The following is a 12,372-nucleotide window of genomic DNA, read 5'->3' as shown; positions in this document are numbered from 1 at the left end:
TCGGGACACTGCGCTGTGTCGACCGCGGCGATCTGAGCGCCCAAAATGAGGACTGAAGGAAAGCGTAACGCCAGGCTCTCTGTGGGTCCGGTGTGTACTGGCACGGCAAATGCGCTGGGGTTATTAAACACTGTTGTTACAGTGCCTCTTACAGATGCTTCACAGAGCCGGAAAATGGGCTCTGAAGTCATAGAATCACATAATCATCATCATGGAAAATACTCTAAGACTGTGTAGTCCAAGCATCAGCCCATCCCAACTGACCACGTCCTTCAGTGCCACATCCACAAGGTTCTCAACACCTCCATGGATGGGGCATCCACCACCTCACTGGGCAGCCTGTGCCATTGCAGCACTGCTCCTTATGAGAAGGATTTCTTCCTAACATCTAACCTGAACATCCCCTGGCACAACTTGAAGCCATTTGCTCTTATCCTATCACTGTTATGTGCAAGGCCAACCTGCACCTTACTACAGCCTCCTTTCCCGTAGTTTCAGAGAGCAATAAGGTCTCCTCTGAGCCTCCTCTCCTCCAGACGGAACAAATATTTGAACTCAGTCACAGAATGGCCCAAGTTGGAAGGGACCTCAAGGATCATCAAGCTTCAACCCCCCTGCCATAGGCAGGACCACCAACCTCCCCATTTAATAGTAGACAAGGCTTCCCAGGGCCTCATCCAACCTGGTCTTGAACACCTCCAGGGACGTGGCATCCACAACCTCTCCAGGCAGCCTGTTCCAGCACCTCACCACTCTCACAGTAAAGAACTTCCCCCTGACATCCAACATAAATTTTCCCTCCCTCAACTTAAAATCATTTTCCCTTGACTTGCTATTAAATACCCTTTCAAAGAGTAGATTCCCTCAAGTTTGTAGGCTCCCTTTAGGTACTGAACGGCTGCAATGAGGTCACCCCGCAGCCTTCTTTTCTCCAGGCTGAACAAGCCCAGCTCCCTCAGCCTGTCTTCATAGGGGAGGTGCTCTAGTCCCCTGATCATCTTTGTGGCCCTCCTCTGGACCCTCTCCAACACCTCCCTATCTTTCTTGTACAGGGAGCTCCAGACCTGGATACTCCACATGGGGCCTCACAAGAGCAGAGCAGAGGGGGACAATCACCTCCCTGTCCCTGCTGGCCACCCCTCTTCTGATGGAGCCCAGGATACCATTTGCTTTCTGAGCTGCAAGGGCACACTGCTGGCTCATGTTAAGTTTTTCATCCATCAGGACCCCCAGGTCCTTCTCTGCAGGGCTGCTCTCAAGGACCGCTCCTTCCTGTCTGTGTAAATGTCTGGGATTCCTCCTGCCCAAGTGCAAAACCTTGTCCTTTGCTGTCTTTAACCTCATTAGGTTCACCCAGACTCACCTTTCAAGTCTGTTGAGGTCCCTCTGAATGGCTTCCCTTCTTTCCACCATGTCAACTCAGTCTTATAGAACAGCTTGACAAACTTCTATTTGCACCAGAAATTATTCTCATGCCCTGTATCAACAATACATTCCCTAGGAAGCAGGAGCGGAGATTTTTCTAGATATTCTGGAATTTGGCGATCCCATATATGTATACAGATATATATACATATATGTATACAGATGGAGAGAAGAGCTCAGTAAGAGCAGTCCTGTGGAGTGGGACTTGGGGGTCCTGGTGGACAGAAAGCTGGACATAAGCCAGCAGTGTGCGCGTGCAGCCTGGAGCACCAACTGTATCCTGGGCTGCATCAAAAGAAGGTTGGCAGCAGGAAGAGGGAGGGAATCATCCCCCTCTGTTCTGCCATCATGAGGCCCCATCTGGAGTACTGAGTCCAGGCCTGGGGCTTCCAGCACAGGAAGAGTGCAGAGCTGTTTGAGCAGGTCCAGAGGAGGGGTGCAATCAGAGTGCTGGAGCACCTCCTATGAAGAAAAGCTGAGGGAGTTCGGCTTGTTTAACTTGGAGAAGAGAAGGCTCTGGGGAGACCTCATTGTGGCTTTCCAATACTTGAGAGGAGCTTAAAGGCAGAAAGGGTACTGGCTTTTTACGAGGGTTAATAGTAACAGGATGAGGGGGAATCACTTTACAGTAAGAGAGCAGAGACTTACATGTTAGGAAGAAACTCTGCTCAGAGTGCGGGGAGGCGCTGGCACTGGTGCCCAGGGAAGCTCTGGTGCCCCATCCTGGAAGCGCTCAAGGCCAGGTTGGATGGGGTCCTGGGCAGCTGAGCTGGTGGGGCGCAGCCCTGCCCACGGCACGGGGTGGATTTGGGTGGGCTTTGAAAGCCCTTCCGATCCAAACCATTCTGTGACTCTGTTTACTGGCTGAAATACCAAATACATCGCTCCCACAAAAGCAAGATTCTCTGCTCCCTGTCTCGAGGGCGCTAACAGGGAAAAGAGAGAGCGCCGGAGGCCGGGCACACAAGCAGCACGCTGCCAACACACTGCAGACCACGGCGGCGGGGCGGCGGGCTCCGCCCCTGGGCGGGCAGGGCGCTGAGCATGGCGGGCGCTGTAGTTCCTTCCCGGCAGCCGTCTCCTGTGGCGTGCGTAGGAGGGAGGTTAGTTGAACTACAGCTCCCAGGGGCCGTGAAGACACACTCCGAGAGATTTCCGCAACAATGATGGCGGGGTGCAGCTGGTGGCGAACGAAGGGCAGTGGGAGCTCCTGAGAGGCGGGAGCGCTTCCCTCCCCCGCCTCTGTGTGTGCGTCCCGACGGGGAGCAGAGCCCCAGGAGAAGGGGTGCGGAGGCAACAGCCGCGGAGCATCCGGGCTCAGCATGTTCCCCGCCTCCCTGGTGCGGGGCTGCGGGCGGCTGCGGGCCCCGCTGGGGCGGTGGCTGCTGGCGGGGTCATGCGTCAGGTGGCGGCCGCAGCCGGGCGGCGGGCAGCGGGCTGTGAGCCCCGCTGGGCTCCGTCCGGGAGCTGCCATCTGCACGCGGGCGGGGGGGCTGAGAGCCGGGAAACCCGGCGGGGACGGCAAGCACGTGTCGGTGCGGACAGATCAGAAAGAAGAAACCCTTCTGTCCACTGTTGAGCGAGGTAAGGCCTGTGATCGCTGGAGGAGTGCCGCGCCAGTGTGTTTAAAGAGCCTGACACGGAGGACATCCCTGCTGCGGTTGAAGTTTTAGAGCCCCAGTATGCACCCCGCACTTGGGAAACTGTTTAAACCGCAACTTTAAAAACAGCAGCAGGTCTTTCTTTCACACTGCCATACTTTTCAGTGTACACATTGCACAAGCAGAACAGGAATGTTGCGACTTCTCCAAAACAGCTGGCTGATTTTACTGCTTATGTCACATCTATGCAAAGGATCGCTTTAGTAACTTCTCAGATCCCTTCTTAACCAGAAAAAGCCCTCGCATGCAGTCCATTTTGGTCCTGTTAAACCAAGTTGACTTCCAGTAAATTGGCAGCATGCTCTGTCTGACCTTTATGTCTTTATAGGCGGCTGTCATTGTGGTTCTTTGCGTTCATTTCAACAGGAAGTTGTTACTATGCAGCCTCTGAAATTCTAAATTAGAAAAATAATTGCAGAAAATATCCTCAACCGATAGGAACATTGCAAGAAAAATGTTTCCTAATGTTCCCTTGGTAATTTGCACTTTGCTAAAAGGCACACTTTGTCAAATCAGCAGTCTCCTCCTCAGTTTTTAAAGAACTGACATCTCGTGACTTTTTTCTTCAATATATACTAACTCTTGTACATTAGATCAAATTGCATTGTAAGTTGCAGGTGATGATCTCAATAATTGAAATATACACTTTGGTCTAACACTCTCCTTTTTATTATTCAGGAAAAAAAAGAAGTTGAATCTAGAGATATAAATATGTCCCGGAGAACCTTTTAGTGCTGAGGCATGATGGAAGCCATGGTTGGAATGTTTATTTCTACCATTGTGTTGTTGTTCGAACTGTAGACTAACAGAAGGGTCTTTATGTAATAAAAGTATTCACACTTCTACTTTCCATCCTGCTGACTCTCATGTTGTTTTGTGTCTGTTTCAGTGAAAGAAGCTGGAAGAGACTTTACCTACTTGATTGTGGTGCTTGTTGGAATTGGTGTTACAGGTTATTTTAAAAATTTTATTCCTTATCAGAAAATACTTTTCATAAATTCCATCTAGTTAGATTAGTTCTTACTCCATTTGTATTTGATTCTGTTACAGGTGGTTTGTTCTATGTGATTTTTAAAGAGCTATTCTCTTCTTCCAGTCCAAGTAAGATCTACGGAAATGCCTTAGAGAAATGCAGATCTCATCCTGAGGTGGGTTTTAGAACTCATTGCCTCTCTCCAAATCACAAATTTGCACCAGGAATCTTACAAGCAAACCTGCAGGAACATTGCCTTGGTGCTTAGTAAATGCCAACAAGATCTGCCAGAGTTGGGTCAGCTCTAAATGCAGACCTGCACTAACTGAAGTTAATACAAGCACCGAGCCTGAATGAATTAAACCTGCCAGAAGTCAAGGGAGTGTACAACAGCACAACAACAGATGCAATTGCAGTGTTTGCCACATCAGAGCATGTACTTACAGAGGGTATTCACAGATTTGCTGATCAGAGAGGCACCTGGTTCCACTTACAATTTATAGATTTGGATTAATGACTTTTTCCCTCAACATGATTATTCTACTGTGACACTTCAGTAGGATTCTGTTGTATGAAGCACTGCATTAGTAACCACAAATTTAAACTCTTCATTTGAAACAATGCTAAAGTTGCTGTGGTTAAGAGGAAAGGAGAAAGGGAATAGGCATCAATTACACAAGATATGTAGATATGAAAAAAAATAGAACAGTCCAAAACTAGATTCTAAAATATGCCTCAAAACAAGACAGAATAGCTTTCAAAGAAGTTGCCACATAGGCTATTGGGGATTAACCTAAAGTTGAAGTGACAAGCTGTTACTGGGAAAAATAAAAATACCACTGTAGAACAAGTTTGCAGAATTAAACTTCTCTCCAGTGCTTATAAAACTGCCCTTCCTTTCTAATCAACATTACATTTAAAGCTAGAAAAACTTGGTCTGGGTTTATAGATCTGGAAAAAAAAAATAAAGCTTGCATTTCTTAAGCAGTAGTGGTTTTTAAATCAGATGAAGGGGATCTCATTTGCATTTAAGATTAAAACAGTAAAATATTCTCTTGGAAGAGACATGAGCAAATATTTCATGCTTTTTTCTCCTTTTCACACAAAATGTCAGGAAAGTATAAAATACACAGTAAAAAAGAGAATGAAATGTCTTAATGTCAATAGATGATACAAGTGGGATGTATTGCTAGGATTTATTGTAGACATTTTATAAGCAATTGTAAAGAAATCATTGAAATAATTTACACTGCACTGTTTTCTTTCATAAACCCTTGCATTCATCAGGCTCCCAAGGGGCATTTTGTTGAGAGAAGATGTATTCATAGAAGGGATGTGAGCTGATGCTAGAGTATCCATCTGAATGTGATAGCTTCTGACAACGCAGACCTCTTTTGTCTTGTAGGTAATTGGTGTTTTTGGTGAACCCATTAAAGGTTATGGAGAGGCAACACGAAGAGGAAGACGACAGTTTGTCAGGTGCCATTTGGTGTTTGCTCCATACAGATTAAAGCTTTTGCACACAAAAGACATTCTGGATCACTTCATAGAAAGCTACAGCTAGGCTACTGAACTGTGTGTTTGTTCTTTGATTTTACTTTGGGTTTGTTTTTTTTTTTGCTATATGTCTTGTGTGGCACACACCCCTAAACACAGTGCACATAGAATATGAAATACCAATTCTTGTTCCTCAGAATAAGCAGTGGTCAGTGTGGTAAACATGGAGCAGCTCCCTATAAAATAAAAAAAAAACAAAACAACAAGACGAACTGAAGAGTGCAGTGTAGAGGCACAGACGTGTCTGGGGAGCAGAGGCAAGATTGAAGTCCATAGGCTGAAGTCCTCAAATAGTTGTTCTTTGAAAAAGTGGAGCTTTCCTTCTTATGAGATAACATTTCTGCACAGGAGAGACTTTTAGGAATCTAACTTACGCAGCCTAGCTTTAAACTGTATCTTGCTGTGCAGAGGCTGTAGTCACTGTAGAAACCATTGTCCTGAACTGACATGCAACACTAAGCAACCACTATTTGTATTACTTTCTGACACTTGAGTCGAGATCTTTGCTGTGTATTTAACAACTTATATAAAACATTTTTTTCTTGCCAAAAAATGGAAACATAGGAAACTATCTTGGTGCAGTTTAAACAAACCCGAAGTTGACAAGGCATTCATGACATGCTTGGAAAACTGAAAGTGCCAAAAAAAAAAAAAAAAAACCACAAACCCCAACCCTGATAGTCTTGGTGATCTGAGTGTTTGTTTCCTAAATGTCAGATTCTGAATCAGAGGGTTCTTTAGAACAAATCCAAAGAAATTTGAGAAACTTCAGCTGTTTTATTGCTGTAAAATTTTGAGGGGAGCACTACAGTGAAAACATTTAAGAACTTCATCTGTTAACCATCAACTGCTAAGTAGTTTTCTCTTCTCACTTTCCACTACACTTTATTGCCCACAGTAAAGCTTGGGAAGACAAGTCAAGAAAGAACCCATGATGGCATAAGGGCTGTATTAGAATGCACTTTCTCACAAAGTAATGAAGCAGCTCCTCTAAATAGGAAGATTAAATTTCAAGTTTGAATACTTATCCTTGCTGGCTGGGTTGTGCTTTTTTTTTTTAAGTTGTTTTGCTATTTTTAGTCACATTGAATACGTGAAGGATGGACTGAAACATATGCGCTTGAAGTTCTATATTGAGGGCTCTGAACCAGGAAAGCAGGGAACAGTCCATGTAGAAGTCAAAGAGGTATGTGTAATTGCTTGATACAGCTGACAAGGCTAATCTTAGATTTAAACCATCAAAGAAAAAAAACTGCTTGCAATTTTTTCCTCATTACAGAATCCCGAGAGAGGAAGATTTGATGTCCGTTACATATTTGTGGATGTTGATTCCTATCCTAGAAGAACCATTGTCATAGAAGACAACAGATAGCCAACGATCAAAGTTGCTGCCTCATCTTGTGAAGTATTTAATGATACTGGTGTAGCCAGTCTACACATGAATTGTTTAGTGTTCTCGATTATACCTTTGGGGCTTTCTATCTATGCAGCTTGGGGTTTTGTAACAGGAAGTAACCTCTCAGGGCCTCCATTAAAGTTCGTAACAGACCCAGCATTTGAGGATAAACCAATGAAAAACAGTGCAGCCATTTCTTAGCGAAATACTTATGACATAGGAAAATGTCTCTTAATAAACTGTTTAATGCTGGACAGTGTTTCTACACCCAATAACTGAGGGCTAGGTGGGGATTTTATCTTCCTTCGCTTGGATTTTCTACTAGCTCTACAATAAAGAAAGTTATATTTTAAGTGTAGAGAAACTCACTGTTTTCATTCTAGATACCTTTATAGGTAACTAGTTAAAATAAGAATGCGTGTTAGTGATTCAAAGGAGATCTAGCTCAAATGCATCTAATAATATGAATTGCGGAGACCTACAGCCATGGCAAATGACTGAACAAAGACTTCAGAGTTGGTATCTTCTAAATAAACAGCATCTGTACTATCTGCTCCTATCAAGGTCTGCCACTCTGTTTCACTATGTAATAATGGCAGTGATGTAGCTGATCAGCACTGCCAACAGTTTTTCCATTAACATCACTAATTTACATCTTCCAGGAATTTGACCCATGTAGTTTTATCCCAAATCAAGAACACAGATCATGACTAAATTTATCACTTGTGTTTCTTCATTAATGCCACATGGCAGTTACCAAGCATAATCTTCTGTATTAATCATAGAATGGCTTGAGTTGGAAGGGATCTCAAGGATCATCAGGCTCCAACTCCCCTACCTCCACCTCCATATCCAATACTAGACCAGGCTGCCCAGGGCCCCATCCAATCTGGCCTTGAACACCTCCAGGGACAGAGCATCCACAACCTCTCCAGGCAGCCTGTTCCAGCACCTCACTACTATCACAGTAAAGAACTTCCCCCTGATATCCATCCTAAATCTTCCCTCCCTCAACTTAAAACCATTTCCCTTTGTCCTGCCATTATTTAGCCTTGCAAAGAGTTGACTCCACTCTTGTTTGTAGGCTCCCTTTAGTACTGGAAGGCTGCAATGACTTCATGCCACAGCCTTCTCCAGGCTGAACAAGCCCAGCTCCCTCAGCCTCTTTTCATAGAGTAATGACCAGACCCACTTGTCCATCATGCAGCACCATCCAAAAGCCATTCAAAAACATCGAAGCCTTAGCTTCCTACAGCAATCACTTTTGAACACCAATTCCTGTTTTTAACATGCTCTGAGCTTTTCAGTTCACCAGTTATTTGTCAGTAAATATGCTGATGTTTAGTTATCAGCCCTTATAACTGGTTCTTTTAATGGTAGGTTTGGGGTGCTCTAAACTTCATACATTTCCTTATGCAATACCACAAATGTTGTATGTAATGCTTTACCGCCTCCTGTTCATCAGACTCCCAGTAAACTTGTCTGCACAGTCCAAACACATAATGCTTTATATCTGGATAGTTTTGTTTTTTATTAAGCAAAACTGAGATGAGTAAAGCAGGATAGCACATATAGCAAAGCAGCTACCAATGTCAGTCTGCAGTAAAGTGTGAGGTATTTTGGAATTGCTACATTGTATAGAATATAACTGACTTCCATCATTCCAGCCAAAGGGGTTTTTACAAAACTTAAAGCATTAGTTGAGATAGGCCAAAGTGATTCTGTATCTGTCAGTTTTGGCAGAGTAATAAATTTCTGATTTCTTTTATCTATTAATGGATACTTATCAAGACTAACAAGTTCACTACTTTACTCACTCACTTTAGTCAAAGGCTATTGAAGTCAGCACGGCTCTCCCAACTGTAACAAGGAGAAATCATTGTGATACCTTTTAAGAAGTAGCTCTAACAAACTTTATTCTTACCTACAGTCACAGGCAACATTAATGTCAATTTGGAAAGGTATCTAAATAATGAAAGCAACTCTCATATTATTTTCATGAAAGCAATAGTTAATAAACCCACCTGGTGTTTCTTATTCTACCCAATTCTCAGCATTGCACTCTACCAAAACTTTTCAAACCAACTTGATTTACAGAAAAAGAATAAAATTGCTGCATTGCAAGCTGCTGCAGTGCTGACTGCAATGTTTACATCCAGTTTCTATAAGCATGTGTATGCAATATACAGCAGTTACTGAAAACTACCTGTGCAGGAGCTTTGTCAGTGGTGCAAGACAGCAAGTTGGAACATAGCAGAAATACTGAAAGCTGTGTAATTTTATAATCCAATACTAAGCTCAGTAACCATAAGCCTCTATTATACCTCAATAAAAAATGTAATAATTCTTCACTTTTTATGAAACAAGACTGTCAAAAAACACACAGATTGGACTAGAAAATGATATTTTTGCCCACTCCTATGAGTTTCTTCCTTCTCAAGCTGTCTGAAAGCCACTGTAAATTTCCTTGTCAACAATGGAATTGGCAAGCTAGATTGTCGTGTACCCGTGTTCCAGTTTTGCTCTCTCATTAATCTGACTATAGCTTGCTTTCTTCACAACAATTTCTTCCTACATTTCTGAGGAAATATAAAAAAATTTTTAGAGTAAATGCTATGGTAAAAACAATGTGTTAAATCCAGTCCATGAGGGGGAAAAAAAAAAAAAAAAAAAATCAGGCCTGCCTCAAAAGAAAGATATTAAGATTAAAAACACTAAGAATAGGCCAGCTGTTAGGTTTACTTTTGTTTTAGAGCTTTGTTTGCACTGAATAAATAAACTGTCAGGACTAGAAGCTTTCTGGGAAAGAAAAGATGCTGATCTGACATTACAATGTTTTTCCAACAGTGGAGGTACGTGAAATACCAGGATTAGGTAAAGCAGCAAAGATGAGCCATTGGGACTAATGTCCACATTTAACTGCAGCCAGGGAAAATGCACTCCAAGCTTATTTGCAAACAGATTTCTGTATAGTTTTTTTTGAATAGCAATGAATTCCTAACCTACACAAAAATATAGATAGTTCAAGGGTTATGTGAAAGAACTGTCTGAGAATGAGACCCCTGTTTGTCTGGTCACTGTGAGACATCAGAACAGAAGAAAGTTGTTTATGAAGGACTTCATTCACTTGTCATCCTTCAGCATTTGTGTCAAATACCAATATTGTGCTTCCTGGCTGGGAATAAATGCTACAGTTACAGATTTCAGAAAAATTCTTTGCAAAGTCAAGATAATGCTGCCATTCGGCACTTTGGCAACCACTCCAAACCCATATGAGAGAAATGGAGACAGAACATTAAAAAGAATGTCAAAAGATGAGACAAGTATTGTTCAAAAGACACAGGTGGAGGTAGAGATTTACTATGCAGCTGACCTTCATTTAAATGCAGTGTGCAAACCTTTACTTCATGCACTGCATTTCAAGAAACTGGAGAATCAAGTCAGGTCATTACTTTCAAGCCAATTTTTGTTTAGGATGTCCCCAATACCACTAAGAAAATGTTTTTGTTTTTTTTCCTCCTGTATTTATAGGGAACTGTTATCATTTTTCACAACTCATCCTTCTCCTGTGAAGTTACAGGAAAGCAGGTGGCTGAGCACATTTACTCAAGCTGCAGGATACACAGCCATACTGGCACCCTCCATATATTTAGTAACTAGCAAAACACCTCTCACAGGACAGAAAGAAACCGCAGAGGAGGAATACATAAAGCATCTTTGTTTATTATTCTGCTTTGTAAATAGCAGAACACTAGAGAAGCAGGGTAGTGTTTTTCTTCAAAGACAGCCCTCTCAAGGTACCTTCAGTCACATGCAACTGGAGTTAAGGTTGCATTTCACACCCTACTGTGCTTAAGTCTGATAGTTATTCACAGACCTTTAATAGCAGTTGTGAACCTATACCTGCCATATTTCCTCCTGGATGCCATCCTCAGAATCATCTCTCTAGGAGAGAAAAAGAGAGGAAGACCTTATCTGTAATGAGCCTCTGGCGTTTGCATATTTGTAATCAGTGAAGTTGGTTGTGTCCCAGAACAAACTGTGTCGCAAGTGGTACCACCCAAGTTTGCAAAACATACTTTGCTCTGCACTGTCACATTTAAACAATGCAGATAACAGTGCAGAAATGCAGACACACTTATTTCTGTAGTGACAAGGCACACCTAGAGAAAATCGCTTCTGCTTGTGAAAGGTCTGAGAAAATTAAGGCAATATAAAAGAAATAACAGAAGAAATCCATCTTTACATAGGCTGTAGATAGATTGTCATTCTAAACTCAAAGGACAAACATGTAGATAAAAAAAGTTTCCAATCTCATTGAAGAAATGCTTTTGAGAACCCTTTTTACAGTAAAATCTCTTCAGTGAAGGAAAAGGAATTTTATAGCTTAAGATAATTTCCTTCCAACTAGCTACATGTCACCACTGAGAGATTATTTAAGCTCCATAAGATTTCAAGGGTATTAAGGTAATTAAAAATTTATAATTAAGTTTAGCTGCAAAAATTAGTTAGCTTCTTGATAAAATAGAAGTCTTCAAGAACTAGTTATTTCCTGACTTGTCTAAATGGAGAATGTTGACTGGGAGGTTCAGTCTTTTTATTCCAGACATGATGAGTTGCACCTACACAAGTAATAAATATTTCAGTGTTTCTTTTTTAAAGCTCCTTCCTCTTCTTCTCTAGGGAAGCACAAAATTATAATGTATGCCAGTCATTTTCTGATGCAAAATTGTCATGTTATTGTGGAAAAAAAAAAAATCACTGCCAGGAAGTCAGAGCCAAAACAATATATTTGATTTCTGTGAAAACGTCATTAAGTTTTGATTGTTGCAGAGTAAGTAAAAATAGATATGCTCAAAACCTTTTTCTACTTTAGGAAATGGAAATGTCACTCACAAGTTATATGGTGTTCTTTTCCAGAAATTGTATGTCATACTATGCAAAATTTATTTGAAGCAGGTGTATGGCTTGGTCTTAACATTTCATCTCTCATCTTTGTGTATATATGTGGGCAACCAACACTCTCCATGGTAAGAGTAAAGTTACACTATTATCTGCATGGTCTCTGGGTCTAGGGTTCACATTTGTGTACGTGCTGGATTGGGACAAAAAGAAATACACTTCTAGGAAATTAATTTTGTTACAACTTTAAGAAAAAATGACTGGCCACTGCTAAATTAGGCTTCAGTAAAAATAAGTTCATACAAAGGAAACCAGAATTTTAGTTGGCATAGAAAGATGTTGTGCATCAGTGCTGGAAATAATGTACTAATGCACCTTGCACAGCAGCTCTGCCCTACCAAATGAGGGCTTTTTTCACTTCTGTAAGCTCAAGACATAACCCAAAATTACTTTCCAGC

At 41.9% G+C, this 12,372-nt stretch overlaps 1 protein-coding gene across 1 annotated transcript; it reads left to right on the top strand.

The window, feature by feature from the left end:
* The first annotated feature begins 2,557 nt into the window (after positions 1 to 2,557).
* Positions 2,558 to 7,571, top strand: TIMM21 (translocase of inner mitochondrial membrane 21). The gene is made up of 6 exons (XM_052704212.1): positions 2,558 to 3,009; positions 3,976 to 4,038; positions 4,137 to 4,234; positions 5,465 to 5,538; positions 6,697 to 6,802; positions 6,896 to 7,571. The coding sequence occupies exons 1-6, from the start codon at positions 2,748 to 2,750 to the stop codon at positions 6,986 to 6,988; spliced, it is 696 nt and encodes a 231-aa protein (XP_052560172.1). The 5' UTR covers positions 2,558 to 2,747; the 3' UTR covers positions 6,989 to 7,571.
* The last annotated feature ends 4,801 nt before the right edge of the window (positions 7,572 to 12,372 follow it).

Source organism: Tympanuchus pallidicinctus, unplaced genomic scaffold (assembly GCF_026119805.1).
Source record: "Tympanuchus pallidicinctus isolate F22 unplaced genomic scaffold, pur_lepc_1.0 scaffold5, whole genome shotgun sequence".
Classification (NCBI taxonomy): Eukaryota; Metazoa; Chordata; class Aves; order Galliformes; family Phasianidae; genus Tympanuchus; species Tympanuchus pallidicinctus.
Note: the sequence above shows the minus strand (reverse complement) of the source record. Positions and strands in the feature narration are given on the sequence as shown.